This window comes from Perissodus microlepis, chromosome 19, assembly GCF_051167445.1.
Source record: "Perissodus microlepis isolate ML-2025 ecotype Zambia chromosome 19, ASM5116744v1, whole genome shotgun sequence".
In the NCBI taxonomy this organism is placed as follows: Eukaryota; Metazoa; Chordata; class Actinopteri; order Cichliformes; family Cichlidae; genus Perissodus; species Perissodus microlepis.
The window spans coordinates 7,967,761-7,979,338 of NC_140479.1; the positions used below are offsets into that span (position 1 = coordinate 7,967,761).

Here is an 11,578-nt window from a genome sequence, read left to right on the forward strand (position 1 = left end):
TGAGTGATGGTACTGCTGCATATGATCTCCTTTAGAAGAAAGCGGGAGGACTGTGTGTGTATCCGGCTGTAAACATGTTTGTTTCTGCTGTGAAGTTCTAACATGTGAGTGCACGGGGCGGACTCCCTGCTGCCCCTGCCGGTGGGCAGAGGAACTGCAGCTTTGTCCTGCTCAGAATCATTGGTCGGTGAAACTTCAGAAAGTTTCCTTCATTGTTTCAGGAGCTCCGCTCAGAGAAGGACAGCCGGGCTGCGAGCTTCCAGCCTGCGTGTGTGTGTGCTGCCTCTCCTCCTCCTCCTCTCGGAGTGTGTGTGTGTCTGTGTGTGTGAGGGGGCAGCTGGTCGCTCGGCTCTGCTCGGTTAGAAATGGCGCTGCGGGCTGCGCTGCTCTCCTCTCTGCTGCTGCTCTGCGCGGTTCGGCGGTTCGGCCTGTGCTGTCCGAGCCGCTGCCTGTGTTTCCGGACCACGGTGAGATGTATGCATCTGAACCTGGAGACGGTGCCGGCGGTCTCTCCGCAGACCACCATCCTGTGAGTACTTTCTCCCGGCGGAGAGCGGCTCGATCCGCAAGCCTGCGGAGGGGGAGGCCCGAGACACGGTCCGAGTTAGTGTTAGTGAGGGTGGAGGGGGACGTGTGCACACCGAGCCCTGCTGCTGCAGGTTCTGGGGATCAGAGAGTGCAGGAGAGGCGCTTTTAGGGTCTCCGAGCTGGAGAAGAGGAAAGTTTTCAGGACACCGCAGGCTGAGCTCAGGGTGCTGAGGAATCCGATGGATCCACCTTAAAAGTCGATCTGTGAGGTCACAGGACGCCTGCAGGTCTTTGAAAAGTCCAACCAAGCTGGTATGAAGCTGAAGTTAGATTCTGGGGCTTGTGTCCCCCTAAACTGTCCCAGCTGGTGTTTTAGGGACACATCAGCAGATCCTGGTGTTGCTTTTTGCTTCTTGTGTGTTTGCATTTGTACACCGGAGCCAATCAGGGGTCCCACACCGTTTGTGTTTATCATATTTGTCTTTGGTTTTCATCTCGAGTCCAGCCCAGCGACGTTTCCAAAAACTGCCGTTATGTGATTGATAGTTTTTCGGAGTAGAACAGCTCTGACGCTTTGTTCACTGTAAATATAAAATAAATATGAGAAAGATAAACACAGTGAGGGTGGGGGTCAGCTGATGTCCGGGTGGGTGTGGTCGTTTTCTAGCTGTGACGTCAAAGATCTTTGCTTTCGTTTTTTATTGAAAATGTAAATTGTGAGTTATAGATGTGATTATTCTGCTGTGCTTTCATTCTGGGATTTGTTGAGGCCTGAGCTCGTATCTGACGCTGAGCCCGACCTTCAGGCCGGGTAGGAAGGTTTGGCGTCAGAGTATTAGGCTAAAAAGTCCTCTGGGGGGGCCGTTCCCTGCCCAGCTGTTCCCTGCCCAGCTGTTCTGTGAGAGTTCAGTTCTTCCTTGTTTATTGTTTATTGATTGTTTATTTGTTTTGTTTATAATCATGGTCTCTGCATGCACCTGAATCAGACGTTTTGCCATACCGAGCAGCTCCTCGCTGTTCGGTTGAGGACGGCCGTCCCTCAGCCCGAGTGTGGAGAAGAAGAGCCACGCTGGAAGCAGACTGCACATCGGGAGCACGGACGTTTTTCCACGCTCTGACGGCCATTGTGACCGGGCATCGGGAAACAGGAAGGAGCTGATGGTGGTCTCAGAATTTCTGCATCGAGCACGACTGTCTTACAGCCTCAGCAAGGAGCACAACATCTGATGGAGCGTCTGAGGAGAAGGAACCACAGAAGAAGGATGGAGAGGGCGGAGAGACAAAGACCTGAGAGAGTTTCAGCGAGCGAGGGGGCGCAAATTCTCGCTCTGCTTTTAAAACTGAAGCCTCGCCTCGCACATCTGGATCTGCTCGCTTTGGCGTGTTTGGAAGAGAACCACTGATGCTGTCACGATGCTGCGTCTGCGTGCGGTAGAGTTGGATGTCTCGAGACCGGTCTTGGTCTCGAGACCACTTTTACGTGGTCTTGGTCTCGTCTTGGTCTCGACGGACTTTTGTCTTGGTCTTGTCTTGGTCTCGACAGACTTTTGTCTTGGTCTCGGTCTTGGTCTCGCTGTTTCGGTCTTGAGTTCTCAAATCGACATAGTGTTCGGGAGATGTGGAGTCAACCATCAGCGGAGCGGGGGGTGACTTACTGGGCTTAAGCCCGTGTCATTTTTTCAGAAGCATGGGGTCTTTTGGAGTGTAATTTGTTAGTTAGATGCCTGACTGACAACTGTATAAAACAAAAACAACACACGAAGCACAGAGCGCACCGTCGTAAATTCCCCCTAATTGTGGTATGATCCGAGCTCAGGCACTAGGCGACTGAGCACAGCACCCATGTGAGCGAGGGGGGAGAAGCTGCTGCCTGCGAGTTTGCTGCAGACAGAGGAGAGCTTAAGCTTGACCAGGTACCAAAGCAAATCATTCGTACTGAACTAATAATGTAAATATGACGGTGTATCACAAAAGATTGATATCAAACTGATCACTTGGTTGCGTTACCTGCTCTTCGAGTGAATCAACAAATGGATAAATAAAAAGCCGAACAGCAATGCTGATCTTTTAGAGAGTCTTAGCTTACATTTCATATTTTCAGTTGTTACCCTCCACGGCTAAACAAACTCACTAAATCGGTTTCAATTGTGTACTGATGAACACAACAATGGAAATAAGGAGCTTCTTTCAAAGAAAAAACTCAGGTAGATGTTATTTTATATATTATGCTTTGGATGTTGTTCAGTATATCTATGCAAAACAAGAGGAATTTCAATACACAGCAGTATATTCACAGTTGAAACCAGATATTTACATACACTTTAGGGCAGCGGTCCCCAATCCCCGGGCCTCGGACCGGTACCGGTCCGTGAGTCGTTTGGTACCGGGCCGCGAGAGTTGAGGCTCAGGTGTGAAATGTATGGTTTTTAGGGTTTTTATCGGTTTTCAGCGTTATTTTGTTATCGTTTTGATCGTTAACTCGGTTTTCCTGGGTCTTTTCACGTGTGTTATGAATAAATCTTCTTTTTTTCGGTACCGGTACTAGTTTTATTTTGTTGTATTTATCCGCGACACCTTAAAGGCCGGTCCGTGAAAATAAACCAGGCATAAACCGGTCCGTGGCGCAAAAAAGGTTGGAGACCGCTGCTTTAGGGAGAAAACATAAAAACTTTTTTTTACTGTTAGACATCAATTTAGAGTAAACTTTTGTTTTAGATAAATAAATGTTGAAATATCTTTTGAATTAGTTAAATGTCAGAATAAAAAGAGGGAGCTGTCTATTTTAATCACTTTCATCAAATTTAGGAGCACATATACACTAAGTTTATTGTTAATTAATAAGAAAACTCCAGACGATTCCATTGTGAGCTGAAGAAGCTTCTGATAGGTTAGTAGAGTCCATGTGAGTAAATTGGTGGCACACCTGTGGATGCATATAAGGCAAAACACAGAGCCTGTTTCTGTGACATGGGAAAATCAAGAGACGTTAACCAAAACACCAGGAGAAGAATTGTGGAGCTCCATAAGTGTGGCTCAGAATAAAGTTAACAAATATGTTTTTATATTTATCAATCTAAAAAAATAAACATTTAGTCTGATTTGATGTTACAATTAAAAAAGTGTTTGTGTTTTTATCTGAAGAGTACATAAATATCTGGTTTCAACTGTATATTTGATGATGTTGGTGTTTGGCTTGATTGTCAGCACAAAGAGGGAGAGAGGAACAGAGAGGGAGAGAGAGGAGCAGAGAGAGAGAGAGAGAGAGAGAGAGGGAGAGAGAGGAACAGAGAGAGAGAGAGAGAGAGAGGGAGAGAGAGGAACAGAGAGGGAGAGAGAGGAGCAGAGAGAGAGAGAGGAACAGAGAGAGGAACAGAGAGAGAGAGAGGGAGAGAGAGGGAGAGAGAGGAACAGAGAGGGAAAGAGAGGAGCAGAGAGAGAGAGGGAGAGAGAGGAACAGAGAGAGAGAGAGGGAGAGAGAGGAATAGAGAGAGAGAGAGAGAGAGAGGAACAGAGAGAGAGAGAGGGAGAGAGAGGGAGAGAGAGGAACAGAGAGGGAGAGAGAGGAGCAGAGGGAGAGAGAGGAACAGAGAGGGAGAGAGAGGAGCAAAGAGAGAGAGGGAGAGAGAGGAACAGAGAGAGAGAGAGAGAGAGAGGAACAGAGAGAGAGAGAGAGAGAGAGAGGAACAGAGAGGGAGAGAGAGAGAGAGGAACAGAGAGCGAGCGAGAGAGAGGGAGAGAAAGGGAGAGAGAGAGAGAGAGGGAGAGAAAGGGAGAGAGAGAGAGGAACAGAGAGGGAGAGAGAGAGAGAGAGAGAGAGGAACAGAGAGGGAGAGAAAGGGAGAGAGAGGGAGAGAGAGAGGGAGAGAGGAACAGAGAGAGAGAGAGAGAGAGGGAGAGAAAGGGAGAGAGAGAGGAACAGAGAGAGAGAGAGGGAGAGAGAGGAACAGAGAGGGAGAGAGAGGAGCAGAGAGAGAGAGGGAGAGAGAGAGAGAGAGAGAGAGAGGAACAGAGAGAGAGCGAGAGAGAGGGAGAGAAAGGGCGAGAGAGAGAGAGAGAGAGAGGGAGAGAGAGAGAGGGAGAGAAAGGGAGAGAGAGGAACAGAGAGAGAGAGGGAGAGAGAGAGAGGAACAGAGAGAGAGGGAGAGAAAGGGAGAGAGAGAGAATGACGACAGAACAGAGATGGAACAAGAGCAGGTGAGACACACATGTTAGTCAAATGGTTGTTTGCCAAAACTCATCAGAACATGTATGTACCTAGTGTTTCTTTTTAGATACCATTTGTTACTTTTCAAATTCTATATTTATTAAGTTATGCAGGTTTGTTTGCACAACAAGGCTAAATAATTATATAAACATTTCTCAATCTAAATAGTGTACTTTGGTAGAATTAAAAAACAAGTGTAGTGCAGGTCTATGATGATTTTTAGTGCTACTAACATCTAGTTCTGATTCTGGTTCTGTCTTGTTTACTGTTGTAGTCCTGTTTTGATTCCGGATCAGTTCTGGGTCTGGTTGAATTGGGGTTTAGTCCCTGTGTCTTGATACAGGCCCGACTTTGTTCTGCCTTGCTGCTTAATTAAAAAACTAGTTTAAGGTGTCCTGCATATGTATATAGAAGTATGTATGTGTGTGTGTATATATATATATATATGAAGTCATTCTTTTTTGAACAAAACTCAAAACAGACCATAATAATCTTTCAATCATTTCTACCCTCACTTAATTTCCTTTCGCTGCTCAGCTCTCACAAAGTGGCTCAGTTATGCTCCAATCACTCCATATTGTGGCCAATCACATGCGAGGATATAGGATAATATCATTATGTGAAAAACAGAGAGGGTGAGAGACGCGACAGTCAAGTGGAGCATCCGTCTGTCCTCTCAGTAAGTGAGTGAGACAGTAGACAGCGGTGAGGAGGGCTGTGCGAAAGCAAAAACACATAAATATGCCTGACACCCGTAAACGAAGCAGCATCTGGCTGCAGTTTAAAGACTTTTTTGTCTCGGTCGTGGTCTTGGTCTTGGTCTCGTCTCGACTCGGTCTCGTCTCAACTTGGTCTTGGTCTTGGTCTTGTCTTGGTCTCGATACCCTCTGGTCTTGGTCTTGTCTTGGTCTCGGATTAGGCGGTCTTGACTACAAGTCTAGCGTGCGGCCCCTCGTGGCGTTTCAGAGACACGTTAGAGCGGCAAGGATGAGTAAAAGAAAGATGAAGACGACTGTGAGCGGCGGCGCTGCTGCCCTTCCCCGTGTTGGCTCGTTTCTCCACAGTGAGCTCTGACCCTGTGGCGGGCCTCGTCAGCACCGACTCCCAGCCTGTGTCAGCTGATCGCTCCCAAACCGAGGCCCTCACGCCCACAGCGTCCTCGCCGTGGCGTAGTGCGTCTCAGTGACCTCCCCTTCCTTCTCTGATTGTCTTTGGAGCTTTTTGTTGTTCATGTTTTTCTTCCTCTGCCTTGAAAGGACGGAAATTCTCCGGCGTGCGCTGGTCAGCATGTCGTAGCGGCTCGGCTCAGCGGGAGAACACACAGCTCCACATCTGTCCGTCCCAAACATGTGGTCCCTTTGTCTTTAAGCGGGCGCGTCATACGCCGGACTATAAATAGCTTCATCCAGGACAAAGGGGGCAACTCAGCCAGGCGTGCCAGAATTAGCCGTTCCCTGCCCGTCAGCCCTCGGCGGCGGCGCTGCCCACATACCCCAGAGGAGGATGGAGGCTGAATGCCCCCGTGAGGCCACCGATGAAAGGCCTGTTCAAGCGCCGATCTCAGCAGGAAGTCGCGCCTGCTGGTCGAGGTGTAAATGCAGCTTCAATGCTCAGCGCCGGTCATCGTCACCGCTGTGTGTGAGGCGGCGAGCCCTTCATCTGAAACTCTTTCACAGTTTCTACCGTGAGCTGTGAGGTGGTTTCAGGACGAGCTCGCAGCTGCTGCAGATTCTTTCTGACCTCCGTCTGTGGCTCCACAGGAACGGCCCCCGAGTCCAGCTGGCGGCGTGCCGTGGGAGGAATTTAAAGTGATAATATCACAGAGGTGGGAGATGATGCTTCACGTCAGCCCGCGTCTGTCCTGCTAAACTTTTACTACCTTGGTATTACAGCTCTGTTCAGATATTTGTGATTAAAGTCTAAACAGCACACGTGCTGTTCACGTGTGTTTATGTGAGTGACTGTTAGAGATGATGTCGCTCTCCACGAGCTCCTCCCAGCACCGATTGGTCTGCTTGGTGTGAAGGTGTGGGCTCAGCTGGAGGATGATGATGTTAGAGTCACAGCAGCTGAAGTTGATGATGTCATGTAAATACCAGGCAGAGCTGACTTTGTTTGTTTAGGCCCGCCTGATTGGATGATGTCACAGCCACGTCAGAGCGTGAGCGCCTGCCTCATTCGGACTTTGTTTTTTTGCATACTTGTCACATTTAAATGTTAATATTAGACAAAGATAACTGAGACAAATACAAAGTGCTGGTTTCCTTTATGAAGAGGAAAGATGATCTCTGTGTGAAACGTCTTGTTGAATCTGGGTCACGACACAAAGACCGTCCTGGTTTTGTGCCCGCAGCGTTCCTGTTTGGCTCTCGGGCCTCCACACATGGAGGTTTGTGTGCATTTGTCAGCTGTGTCCTCTGTGGACGCCTGTTTGAGGCCAAACTGTGACTCACGGTCTCTGCAAATCTTCTCAGGGATTTGCAGCAGTGGGACAAATGGTCCTGTTTTGCCAACATGGGGTATAAACTGGTTGTTTTCGGTATTAGTGGCTCACACAGGGATGTGCGCTGTGAGTCAGCTCGGCGTGCATTCGTGTCACGGGGCTGAGACACTGGTAGTGTCCTCTCCCCAAACGGAGGCCCGATATCTGCCTGCGTGACGGGCAGCGGCGCGGCCGCTGGAATGTGCTGCAGTCAGGGTTTGTGAGGCTCGGTGTCGGCAGCACGGTGGAATGCAGAGCCAGAAATCCCCAAAGCTTTGCCGACCGGCCGAGATACAAATCAACTCCTTGGGTCTCGTGTCGGGGCACAAACCTGCAGTCGCTGAGGGTTTAACCTCGCCTCTCACCGCGCTGCAGGACTCCGCCCTTAAACTTAGAAAGCAGTTTTGAACTTCCTGTTATTATTGGAGTTTGTTTTTACTGGATTTTTGGTTAATTTGAACAAACATTTGCGCAGCCCGGGCTCTCCGCTGGGCCCCCACCTGCAGCCACGCCGCTCATCAGTGGGTCCGTATGGTGCACGTCTGTGATTGGCTGTTTTGGAACACGCAGGCCGTTTGTGGATTGTGCGGGGAGCGTGTCGGTCAGTGCACGTGTACACAGACGCCTCGTCAGGCTGAAGGATGTGTTTTACTCCCAGCTTTAGCTTTGAGTTCTCTGCAGGGAGCTGTAACTGTAATTACATTACATCTTTTTGTAACTACACACTACACAAACTAACATGCCAAACATGGCAGCTCACATGTTGTGACAGGTCACATTCTTGTTTTAGTGACTGGAGTCTGAAGGCCGCAGTGATTCTTTCAGGTATTTAAAATCATGGGGGCGTGGCCTCCTGCTACAGGTAACGCATGCATAGAGGCTGAACTCAACATCCAGCCTTAATAGTCGTCTCCACGCGGGATGTTTTCCAGATAAATGTCACGGCCACGTTTGGAGCTCCTGCTCTGCGAGGAGTCCGTTATGTACTCGTTTAAGTCGGTGATTCGCGCAGGCCCGGCAGCCACTGGCAGCTCGGCATGCAAAGCCGAAGAGCCCGCCGAGCACGGTGAGGCGCACATGTGGCCCTCAGATGCTGGAGGAGCTGGGAGGCAGCCAGCTCCGCTCGCCGTCCGGCTCACGCCACATTCATAGAAACCTGAAATCCTCCCAGCTCAGCGTCAGAGCTTTAAAGAGGCGAACAGAAAATAAAAAGCCAGCAGGTCTGCGAGTCGGTGCCAGACGAGCTGCAGGTTGCTCGAGTGACCTGATCTGGGGTCAGATTACAGGTGCGTGCAGACGCCGCACTTTCACACAGGACCGGTTGCTTTTGTCTGGGTTTGTGCGCCCACCAAGTCCTGCATGATAATTGGCTTTGCCTCGTGTTTGTGATCTGGACGCCGGCCACGTTGGCCTCGTTCACACCGCTCGGCTTCTGCTCCTGCAGCTGATGTGCAGCCAGACCGGCGAGAACCTCGGAGGCTCACATTTACTCACCTGTGTGGCTCAGCGGCTTCACCTGGCTGCAGTGCCAGACCTCCACCTGCTGCAGGCCCTGGTCTCATGTGTTCGTGGTCTTTGTGAAGCTGTGAACTGATTTCCTTTCTTTGCAGGAACACCGTGCTTCACTTCCTGCGTGTCTTTGACTGTTTATATGTCAAATGCATCACAGCAAACACAATGACTTCCTGTTACTGTGGCAGAGAACTGTGAGTCGCATCATCGTGGAAATGATTCACAAATCTCAAAGAAAAATTCTGATTAGTCCATGAAACTGGCTCGGTTTCCATACCAACCCATCCAGGGTCACCGCAGACCTGCTGGAGGTCATCTCAGCATCTCCTCTGATTGCTGAGCGCGCTCAGAATGAACCGAGCAGAGCCGACGATGGTCAGGGTCAAAGGAGCGACTTTCAGAGACTTGTCAGAGGACGGGTGGCTGGATGAACATATCAGCTGCGGTGATTGGCCGAGTCGGTGTTTCTGCCTCGTTCCTGCTGTTTTGCTCGTTAGTCGTTCCCTCAGGGTTGGTGTGATGTGAGGGGACAGACTGTGTGGTGTGATGTGAGGGGACAGACTGTGTGCAGTGAAGCATACATGGATCTGTGTGAGTGTTTCAGGTCGTTTGACGGGAGCAAACTTAGAAGTTCAGCAGTGGATGAGATCAGGATTTGCCTCCCTGCACTTGTGTTTGCGTACCTGAGTGTCTGAGTGAGCCTCTGTGTGGGAAATGCCGATCTTTTTCCACGCCTCCCTGCCTTTGCTCCCATTGTTGTTCATTTCCCTTCATCTGTGACCTGGGACGCTGTTCTCAGACTTGCTGTTGTGTGGGAGTTAGCCTTGCTGTCTGCCGGTTCCTCGAGGCGTGGGGCCGTAATGGCTGTTATCTGACTCATTAAATCAGCTCTGCCACAAATAGCATTAAAATGCTGCGTGTGGATTTCGGGCCGGCCTGCAGCGCTGCGTGGACGTGCACGTCTACAAACACTGTTTACTGAGCGTGCTCCGCACTGTAATTTCCCCTTTATGGACTGACTCACTCGCCTCCCCTGCTTTTCTCCGGTTTCTCCTCTTTCTAAACTATCGAGCGGCTCCAGAGACCGCCGTGCTCCTCGGGCGAGTTATTACATCCTGTTCGATTGTGTTGAGACAATTGAGGTTTTTTGCTTTCGTGCTTGCAGAAGCAGCGTCGACGTGCACGTCGCAAAGCTGCCTCCTCTCTCCGAGCGGGGATTAGACGTGGTTGTGGTTATGATGGATGGGCAGCGTCAGGCTTTGGCGCTCACGAGGGTTTCATTAACAGATCTGAGGACAGAACGAGCTCTGACACAAACACACGATCCAGCTGTATGACAGCCAGCTTTCAGTCTGTCTCCTCCCGCTGCATCGGAGCGCTCGTCGGGCCCTTGGGGCCGATTTCACCGCCTCCAGTCCTTCCAGGACATTCTGGTCAGCTGAGCCTCGACAGCTGATGCTTTAAACACACCCCGCAGACAAAGCTCTGCTGACCTTATTTAGCCTTCTCCACAAAGAGCCGCAGTCATGCCAGCCATGAAAGCGACACACACTCGCACTGAGCCAGAATAACACAGCCACCGAGCAGGACGCATTAAATCCGGTCCAGTTAACGACCTCACAGCCACCGGCAGCTCTGAGGGCGGGGTCGCATGTACGATACGGGCTTTTCAGACCTCCTAACAGAAGTTCATTATAAGGAGAGCTGCCTGATCCAGCACGTAGCTCCCCCTCCTCCTCGTCCTCACAGCCGGGGGCGGTGTAGGCGCGACGGCCTCGGCGTGTCTGGACAGAGCGCCCGTACCTGCTCTTTCCCTCGTGGACCCTCACGGCTCTGTCTTTGAGCTGCAGAGCAAACCTTTGGTTTGAGACGATGCCTGTCCTCAAGTCTCCATTACATTTACTCTCACATGCATCACAGCACAACAACAGCAGGTGTTTGATTAGACTAGAGGTGATGGTCTAATATTCACACATTAACTATAAAAGAACTGAATAATTTCTGGGATTATTAGACGTGGTATATTTCCTCATGTCTGCCCTGGTAGGATGTAAAGCAGCGCTCAGCCCTCATTAAACAGCAGAGATGGAGGATGCTGCAAACAGCCAGGTGTAGTTCAGTTAAAGACGCGAAGTCCTGCACCCGGCCCAGTCCCAGCTCTCTGGAGCGGGTCCTTTAAATATTGGCACAAAGGAATTTGTGAACAGCTGACAGGAGCCTTCAGTTTACCCAGAATGCACCCTGTGTAGATTTCTTCAGTGGGACGGATCAGATTTCAGGTTTAAGCTTTTGGATTTTCAGGTTTTTGGATTTCATAGGATGAGTCTTTAGAGTTGGGGGGGGCTGTCGGGCTCTCAGCAGCCGGATGTCTGTCAGTTTGGGTCTGAGTGACCCAGATGACTTCCTCTGCCAGGTCGGCGGATACAAAGAATGCTGGGAGCGGGGAGGAGTTCTTCTAGAGGAGGAGGAGCGTTGATGTTTTCCTGTCTCGACTCTCAGCTCAGTGACGATTCGGCCTCGTGGATCCGTCCTGATGCTCGTGTCTCTGTGGCGCTGAAAGAACATCACGGCTCAGATGTCTCAGAGCCAAAAACACAACGTTCAGATTTCACCAAGCTGGAGGAGCGGCGTGTTTGCAGCTCGTCGCACCGACGGCACGCTCGCTCTCATTAAGGCTGATTAGTGCCTGAGCTCATTACGAAGCCTTCCGCTCGTTATCTTTGGGGCTGATGTGCTTTAAATCGGCCCTCGTGATTAAAGCTCGATAAGAGCATTCCTGCCACATGAGTAAGACGCCCAGACGTGCCTCAGGATGAGAGCGTGGCGGCTCTGCGCTGGACTTTATGGTCACT

General features: G+C 50.3%; 1 protein-coding gene across 2 annotated transcripts in view; it reads left to right on the forward strand.

The window, feature by feature from the left end:
• Positions 1–365: 365 nt before the first annotated feature.
• Positions 366–11,578, forward strand: part of pxdn (peroxidasin) — a 39,811-nt gene continuing 28,598 nt past the window's right edge. For both annotated transcript variants that reach the window (XM_084914402.1, XM_084914403.1), the window contains exon 1: positions 366–529. In XM_084914402.1, coding sequence (XP_084770528.1) covers positions 366–529 — 164 coding nt within the window. The remainder of the gene's footprint in view (positions 530–11,578) is intronic.